Raw genomic sequence first — 9,470 nt, 5'->3', positions numbered from 1 at the left:
ATCTGGAGCGCTCTGATCAAATACATTGTGATAAATCTGAAAAGATTGAAAAAGATGCAGAGGCACTGAAAATTACCCAACTTGAACTAGAGGCTGCTGTTGCCGCTAAAAATGCTGCAGAGGCGCGCTATGTTCAAATGGCAACAAAGGAAAAATGGTATCTGCATAAAATTGATACTTTAACTCGGTCTGAAATGTCCTTAACTCAATCTGAAACATCGTTGAAGGAACAACTGGAGTTAAGCAAGGGTGAGACCAGGTGTCTGATGGAAGGTATTCCAAAAATTGTGAAGAGTGCTCTCACTTCTGAGAAGTTGACTAAGTCGTTCAACGAATTTATAACTGTTGCTCTGGACGCTGATCGGATACGGTTTCTTGAGAGATTGAAAAATGATATACCTGACTTTCCAAAGTCATTGTCGGAATCTCTTATATCTCAATTGAAGCCAAATGCAGAAGATAGACTTAAAGTACTTGGTGATGAAATAGAACATCTGTGTTTTCCCGAGTTAGAGAATTTGTGTAATAATGCTGCTACATCGGTAGACGATGTTCTATATTTGAAGTTATAATCTTTATTGCTTGTCTTATCTGTTAATTATATAATGTATATAAATATTTTTTACTTTGCTGATAATTTTGCCAAAGCTTTATATGTTTGATTTGAACAATCAAAATTATGACTAGTCATATACTGTTTGTATAATTTTTACGTCATGACGGTCGTAGATACATTCTATTGCCTGGATGCTCAGCGGAGTTCTATGTTATCCGCTGCCATTTCAATATTTTGTTTATGATTGAACTTCTGCCACCGAGGAAAAAAATTCTCTTTTGTGGGCAGGGATGACACACAGCTTTGTGACATCTGATTAAAATCCTTGGCCGGATAAAAATTATGAATAATATGCCATAAGAAATTTTTCTGAATTCTTATTTCTTTTAAAGAAATTTTTACATTTATGATTGCATCTCATGCTCTAAATAGTTGGTCAAGCTATTTGAACATGCAATACTACGCATAAAATTTCTTTAAACTCATTGCATTCCATGTTCGTGGAATTTCTTCGCCGGAGGGCGCTGAGAGGGTGTATGACTCATTAGGATGTGCCTTTACAACTTATATGGGTCTTCCCATCATGGTCCTAACTTCCCTTGTTTTTCCTGCCTACTTGCCTCATTATCTCGTAACACCAAATCCCCCTCTTTAAATTGCACATATCTGACCCGCTTGTTATAATATTTTGCCATTTTCTGTTTTGCATCCGCTTGACGGATGGTGGCCATGATTCGCCTTTCTTCCAATAAATTCAAGTTTTCACGTAAAATGGATGAATTATTTTATGTATCAAATGCCAAAATCCTTTGTGTTGGTACACGGATTTCAGCTGGTATCACTGCCACAGTGCCATATACCAAACTGAATGGTGTTTCACCCGTGCTCCGTTTTGGCATTGTGCGGTGACCCCACAATACATATGGCACTTCATCTACCCACTTAGTCTGACTCGAACCCAACCTAGCCTTTATGCCGGCTACAATTTCTTTGTTTGTTACCTCAACATGCCCATTGGCCTTTGGGTGAGCAACTGAGGTAAATGTTTGTTTGATGTTTAGCTCTTCACACCAACTTCTGAAGGGGTTATCTGCAAACTGTTTTCCATTGTCACTGACAATTTCATTTGGTAATCCATATCTGCACACAATATCGTTCCACACGAATTTCTTATTATTATCACCAGTTATTTTTGCTAATACCTTCGCTTCAACCCACTTACTGAAGAAATCAATTGCAACAACCAAAAATTTTGCATTTCCTACACTTCTTGGGAAGGGGCCTACTATGTCAATTGCCTATTTACAAAATGGCCATGCCGATGATACTGAATTTAAATCATACTTGGGTAAACGCTGTACGGTTCCATACCACTGGCAGGCATCACATGTCTTAATTACGTCTGCTGTATCTTTGTAAATTGACTGCCAATAATACCCTTGTCGCATAATCCGTCCAACTATAGTTCTATAACCGGAATGTTGTGCACATAATCCCTCATGAATTTCCTTGACTACATCAATTGCTTGTTGTGGTGTTAAACACCTTAAATTTGGTCCACTGAAGGATTTTCTATAAAGTATTCCGTTTTTGAGGACGTAAAGTGGAGCACTAACTCTTATCCGTCTTGCCTCCATGGTATCTGTTGGCAGTATTCTGTCCTGCAAATATTTCACATAGGGTTTATCTAATGGTATATCCTATCGTATACACACATAAAAGGCATAATGGTTGCATAAAAGTAGCATCAAGAAGGCTAGAAACAACAGTTTTGTGGAGTTGTCCATCTAGCGTTCTCCGCTGTACAGGCTGCTCCGTCATGCGTAAGCCCTGAAGGCCGCCAAGCGCGTAAGCCCTGGCCGGAGAACGACCCTTTCAGCATAAATTTCGGATCACGGATAACAGAACGTATCATCATCTGACACGTGTCCCCAAACATTCTGGTGGATCTGACACTATAAATAGACCCCTTGGGTCGTCATTTTACACATTTCAGACATTCTGATAACTTTGAGAGCTGAGACTTCACCTCTCTCTTTCTCTCTCTACTTTCTCTCACTAGTAGTCATCCGGCTAGCACTTTTACGCTCTACGGATGACAGATTGATTAAGCCACCCCACAAGTTTCTACACTTGTGAACCGGGTCTGCAGGGATTATTTCCCGAGGTTAAAAATCAATCGGCAACACTCCGCCCTCCTAAAGCTAGATTACTTCTAGTATCTTGTTGACACACTAAGCCTTACCTTATAAGGAAATAGGTGTTAACATTATCCAACATGATTCCCTTTCTTCAACTGTTGCAACCACCACCTTTTCATCAACCGATTTATCTTTTAAGACCTCCACCAAAAATTTCTTGTGCAAATGATCAAATGTTAATGTTGCGAATTTTCTCAAAGCATCTGCCTTCTTGTTTTTATTTCTTGGTATCTGCACTACCTCTAAGGTCTCAAAATGTTTTGATATTTTCTGAACTAATTGCAAATACTGTTTCATAGAGACATCTTTAGCTTCAAACCCTCCATTAACCTGTTGTGCCACAATTTGAGAATCAACATATGCACGCAAATTTTTTATTCCCATTTTTGACGCTATGCAGAGGCCGGAAAGTAATGCTTCATATTCTGCTTCATTATTAGATGCATAGAAACAAAACCTCAATGCATACGTATGCTCCTCACCTTCTGGACTAGTAAGTACTAACCCTGCACCAACACCTTCCTCACTTGATGCACCATCAGTGTGCAACTCCCAAACATGATTACTAGCTGTAACGTTTGGCGTATGATCGACCTTTTTTGTTGTTTCTAATAAAAAATCTGCCAAAATTTGACCTTTGACTGCATGTCGAGGCGAAAAATTTATTTCATATTCTCCCAATTCAATTGCCCATTTTGCTAGTCGTCCTGATGACTCTGGATTTCTCAAAATATGTTTTATCGGCTGGTCTGTCATTACCAGGATTGAATGTGCCTGAAAATATCGCCTGAGTCGCCTAGCTGTGTGTGTTAAAGCATACACCAATTTTTCAATTGGTGGATAGTTAACTTCACTCTGTTGCAATACTTTACTTACAAAGTATATAGGCATTTGTATTCCCTTTCGTTCTGCGATCAAGACCGAACTGATGGCCTCTGCGGAAGCAGCCAAATACAAAATTAATGTTTCTCCTTCTATTGGTGCTGTTAAAGTAGGTAATTCTTTCAAGAGTTGCTTAATATCCTGAAAAGCTTTTTCTGCTTCCTCTGTCCACTTAAAATCTTTTTTGTTCAAACAGCTTTTTAAAACCTTCATAAATGGTAATGATCGATCTGCTGCTCTCGATAGAAACCTTGTTAAAGCTGCTAATCATCCATTCAGGCTTTAAACTTCTTTCTTTGTTTTAGGAGATACCATATTTTCAATTGCTTGAATCTTTTTTGGATTAGCCTTGATTCCTCTCTCTGTAACAATATAACCTAAGAATTTTCTTCTTCTACACCAAAAGTGCACTTCTTAGGATTCAATTTCATATTGACCTTCCGTAATGATTCAAATGTTTCAAGAGTATCTCTAAGCATACTGTCTTCTGTATGGCTCTTGATAACAATGTCATCAACATAGGCTTCTACATTTTTACCTATTTGATCTTTAAATGCTTTATCAATTACGCACTGGTAAGTTGCCCCTGCATTTTTTAATCCGAAAGGCATCATGATATAGCAGAAAATTCCATCTGGTGTGTGGAATGCTGTTTTATCTTGATCATGTATTGCCATTGGGATTTGATGATATCCCTTGAATGCATCCAAAAAGGATTTAAACTGATACCCACTTACAGACTCCACTTTCCAATCAATTTCTGGTAAAGGATAATTGTCTTTTGGACATGCTTTATTTAAATCTGTGAAGTCGACCACATCCTCCATGAATTATCTGGTTTTCTTACCATAATCGAGTTTGCTACCCATGTCTGGTATTTTACTTCCCTCAATATTCCAACATCCACCAATTTTTTAACTTCTTCTTTGAGAAATTTTGTTCGATCTGCAGCCATGCCTCATTTCTTCTGACACACTGGTGGAATATTAGGATTCACACCAAGCTTATGTTCAGCCACATGACGTGGTACTACAGTCATATCAGAATCTTGCAATGCAAAAACATCCAAATTTGTGGCTAAGATTTTGTAAAGCTTTTCTTTTGTTTCTTTTATTATTGTGTTTCCAATTATGATTTTCTGATCTGGAAACTCTGGATTTGGTGATATTGAACCATCTTCATGAATGATTAGGTTAACAGATGTTCTATTTATTTGTACACATTCTATTGGTCTTCTCCGTTCAGTGTACAGCGTGGCGATGCCAGCCGGTATGGGGAATTTCATCATTCTATGTACCGTTGATGTCACAGCTCTGAATGCAATCATGGCTGATCGTCCTAAAATGACATTATCCTGCGAATTTGCTTTTACAACCAAAAATTCAATATGGGCAGTTCTTTTAAATGGCATTTTTCCCAATACGACTTCTAAAACTATGCTTCCTTCTGACGATGACGGATCATTAGCAAAGCTTGCTAAGGGAACAAATGTGTCCTTTAGCTTTTCCTTAACTCTGTCCGGTAGTTGTATAAAACAATGTTCATACATGATATCTGCTCCTGCTCCGGTATTAGTATATATTCCTCCAACAACACATTTTTCTATTCGAGCTTCAATCACTACAGGAGCGTCAGATGGATTGGTGTTAAACATGGAAGGAAAAGCAATCATTTCATAGACAAGTAATTGCATTCTGCAAAATAAGCACTGCGCGTGGCCACACGTAGTGTTTTCGCTTTGTAAAGAAACAATTACTAACACTGAAATTAACTTTGCTTTATTCATTATTATTTCGCATTCGAAACATAAACATAACATATCACGCATTGATGAAATTTGCCATAATATCTCATTGCAACTTTATAAATTTTCACACTATCCAGGATTAACTTATCATCCTTCAACACCCGAATTCACATTTGCCATAATCATAGCGCAGAATGGCTCCACTTTCGCAGAAATTAGCGTACCAATGCCCTTGTTGGCAGAAAATTTTAACATACCATGTATAGTAGATGGTATAGCACCAAACATACGCAAAGCTGTGCGCCCAAGTATCATATTGAACCGCGATTGATTTCGCATTATGTACAGATTCAATAATGCTTGGCGCCTTAGCGACTCATCGCTGTCATCAACTAACTCCATCTGTAACTCCAATTGACCAACGGGCCTGGATGACTCTCCTGAGAAACCGGCAAGTGAAACCGCAGTAGGTTTCATCAAAGCTTGAATGTTCGAGGGCAACTTGCTAAAGCATTGTTCATACATGACGTCGACACTACTACCAGTGTCCACATGTACCTTCATTATCATTATTCCAGTATTTGCAACACAACATGAAACCACTACAGGTTTATCGTCATCCGCGGTCAAACTTGCAGGAGGAAACGCAATAGAAGGACATTTCCAACTAACAATCTGCTCTGAAATTTTCATTACCGACGCTTCGCCCTGCACTTCTACCACGTTGATCACCTGAATTCCGCGCTGATTTTCTTTTTTACTCACCAATTTTACTCCCAGATTCTTAACTGCGGGAGCCTTTCACTCAACCGCACCTGACACATTCGAGGTGTTGGCTTCTGTAGGCATTATAACCGCATTCGTGGTGTGTTGTGCGGTTAAATGGTCCAGCTTGCCTTGCTCATACCATTCTGCAATAAATTCCGCCAAATCTCTGCAACGATTGGTGTCATGACCGTAATCATCATGGAAAAGACAAAATTTTAACCTATCGCGCCTGCTATTTTCTCCCAAAGGCTACGGATCAGGAAAAGACTTAGCAACTCTTTCTTGCAACAAAATTTCCTTGGGCGTTTTTGTTAGCATCTGAATGATGTTGAATGATTCATTGTTCCACTTTCGCGTAGAATAGCGATCACGGCGGCCATATCCATGGTTATCATTTTAGCCTTGAAACTTGTCATTTTGCGGGTATCCACCGCCGCCATTTCTTCGCGGAAAACCTGATCCGCGGTAATTATCATTGTTACCATCGCGAAAAGAGTCATTGTCATCTCGCCAACTTTTATCTCTACCCCACCCACACGCGGGGGTTATAGTGCTATCCTCTCCACCACGGAGATAATCATATGTTTCTTGTTGAACTTTAGCAAAAGTGTGCGGAACATCTCTTCGCAGCCTCCGCACAAGAGTAGGATGTCGCTGTGGGTTAATCGCATGCAAAAATCCAGAGATTTTTTGATCTTCATGCAGGCTTGGAATCTTTTGACATTCATAGATGTACCGTGTAAGTAATGCGTTCAAAGTCTCTTTGGTGCCTTGCTTAATATCGTGACATTCTATGTGCATCTTTTTCTGCGGTAACAGATTTTGAAACTGTAGCAAAAAAATTTCGCGCAACTCCACAAAACCAACGATACTGCGAGATTGCAAACTATGAAACCATTCCCTTGCTGACCCTTGTAAGGCCATGGGGAGTACTCTACAGGCGACTGGTTCATCCCAGTTATAAGTGCTTACTAAACCTTCAAAGCGTTGCAGAAAATCCAAAGGATCAGTTAGACCTGAATAAACTCCCAGAGTTGCCGACACAATCGGCGGGGAAACGATTGGATAGTCAGAAATATGCTGAGCAAACTTATCTGCAGCAGTAGTTATTTCTGTTGCCTTCTTTGTGCGAGTATCTGCGTTCTCCGCACAAAACTTGGTAAGCATATCTTGCAAAAAGTTTGGATGATCAAACTTATGTTGCATTGACTTTGGCGCAATGCTTCTGAAAGCATCCGCCAAAAAATTCTGTGCATTTTCTCTGCGAGCAGCATCATATGCATCACCCTCTTCCCCATAGCGAGGGAAGGGTGTTGGTGGTCGCTTTCACTTAATTTGTGGAATTTTAACAAACTCTTCTACGCCGTCCGAATCATCAGAAAATTTGCACTCTTCTCTTGGCGTTTTTGCCATTTTTGATTTATACACAGAGTTCAAATGAATGCGATCTTCTGCGTTATCGCTATCGCTATCATTATGCTCGATAACTAGACGATCAACTTGTGATCCTGAATCGTTCAATGGCCATAAGTAAGTGCGCGGTATGCGAGAATCACAATTACGCTTTGCATCTCGCTTAGCTTGCTCGATTGCAGTGCTGACAGTCTTGTCAGTTCGCAAACTAGATTTTCCAGCCAAAGCTTTTGGTCGCTTCCCATCAGCGGTTATTTCACTGCGATTCTGCAGCAAATTTCTTCGCGTAGTTATTTTCTCAGCAGCAACTTCTGGCTGCGAGTCACTAACATTGTTTTCAGTAGATGTTTTAACAATTGGCTCTTGAACCGATTTTCCCGCAGTTATATTAGCATTTGTTTGCAACGGAAATATTATAACGTTCTGCGAATCACCAGGCAGTGCATCAGCATTCGCAGAAATGTCAGTTTGCTTTGCATTTGTCATCGTGATTGACTAACAAATTGACTAATTGCTTATTCCAAAAACACCTGCAAATCATCACAACAAAAACACGATTGAAATTAAACCGTCGAATTAATTGTTTAACGGCGTAAAACAAAAAATTTTCAGTTTAATTTGTAAAACGTGTCCTACGGATGACGCCAATTGATCAATCCCTAATTAATGATGTTACTTAATTACGGATTGAGTGCAATGAGATTATGATGAAGGATGGGATGTTTGATGATTATTTTGGGCCCCGATGATCGTCTTTCACTTTAACTATCAAGTGATCAACTACCCCGACCCGGTCTTGATTGTCAATTAGCTTATTTCACCTTTTCGCAATGTAAAAATCCCTTGGGAAAGATCACAAGTGGAAATTACAAAGGCTCGGGCAAAATGGCAGAGAATCAACAACCCCTAAATGAGAGGCCAAGCTCTCTATTTATAGGTTTCGAGATATTCGCGTTCTGCGAGTACATTCAATATCCGCAGAAACTCAGCGGATTTAACCGCAATCTTTGTATCAATGCGAAAACACAACCGCTGTGCTTATTTTCAGCGAATATTGCATAGCTTTGCCTTATAATCCACGCAATTCAGCCTTTGGCCTTTAGCCAATATAATATACATATACAATGCCATGTATATGATCAATGGGCAAAGCGAACGCACAATTCAAACCTTGGAGGACATGTTACGAGCTTGCGTGGTTGATTTTGGAAAAGCTTGGGACAAGCACTTACCTCTCGCCGAGTTCTCTTACAATAATAGTTATCACGCGAGTATTAAAGCCGCACCTTTTGAAGCGCTATATTGTCGAAAATGTCGTTCACCTCTTTGTTGGGCCGAGGTAGGTGATGTACAAATCACCGGACCCGAACTCATTCACGAAACCACCGAGAAAATTGTTCAAATCCGAGATAGGCTTCGGACGGCCCGGAGTCGTCAAAAGTGCTATACCGATAAACGACGTAACGACCTTGAATTTCAAGTCGGTGACCGAGTAATGTTAAAAGTCGCACCTTGGAAAGGTGTAATCCGTTTTGGGAAACGCGGGAAGCTAAATCCGCGGTACATTGGTCCTTTCAAAATCTTGGAGCGTATTGGAACCGTTGCTTATCGTTTAGATCTTCCGCCTCAATTGAACTCCGTTCATCCTACCTTCCATGTATCTAACTTGAAAAAGTGTCTTGCCGAACCCGATATCGTCATCCCTCTCGAGGAACTTACTATTGATCACAAACTTCATTTTGTGGAGGAACCGGTTGAAATTGTGGACACCTCTGTCAAGACATTGAAACAAAGCCGAATTCAGATTGTTAAAGTCCATTGGAACGCCAAAAGGGGACCCGAGTTTACTTGGGAAAGGCAAGACCAAATGCAAAAGAAATACCCTCACTTGTTCCCGGTTCCG

General features: G+C 39.9%; 1 protein-coding gene across 1 annotated transcript; it reads right to left on the bottom strand.

The window, feature by feature from the left end:
• Positions 1 to 2,802: 2,802 nt before the first annotated feature.
• Positions 2,803 to 3,852, bottom strand: LOC139888677 (uncharacterized). The gene has a single exon (XM_071871672.1). The coding sequence runs from the start codon at positions 3,850 to 3,852 to the stop codon at positions 2,803 to 2,805; it is 1,050 nt and encodes a 349-aa protein (XP_071727773.1).
• Positions 3,853 to 9,470: the final 5,618 nt, after the last annotated feature.

The sequence above is a fragment of the Rutidosis leptorrhynchoides genome, chromosome 2, assembly GCF_046630445.1.
Source record: "Rutidosis leptorrhynchoides isolate AG116_Rl617_1_P2 chromosome 2, CSIRO_AGI_Rlap_v1, whole genome shotgun sequence".
In the NCBI taxonomy this organism is placed as follows: domain Eukaryota; kingdom Viridiplantae; phylum Streptophyta; class Magnoliopsida; order Asterales; family Asteraceae; genus Rutidosis; species Rutidosis leptorrhynchoides.
This window is presented reverse-complemented; position numbering and strand designations above follow the sequence as displayed.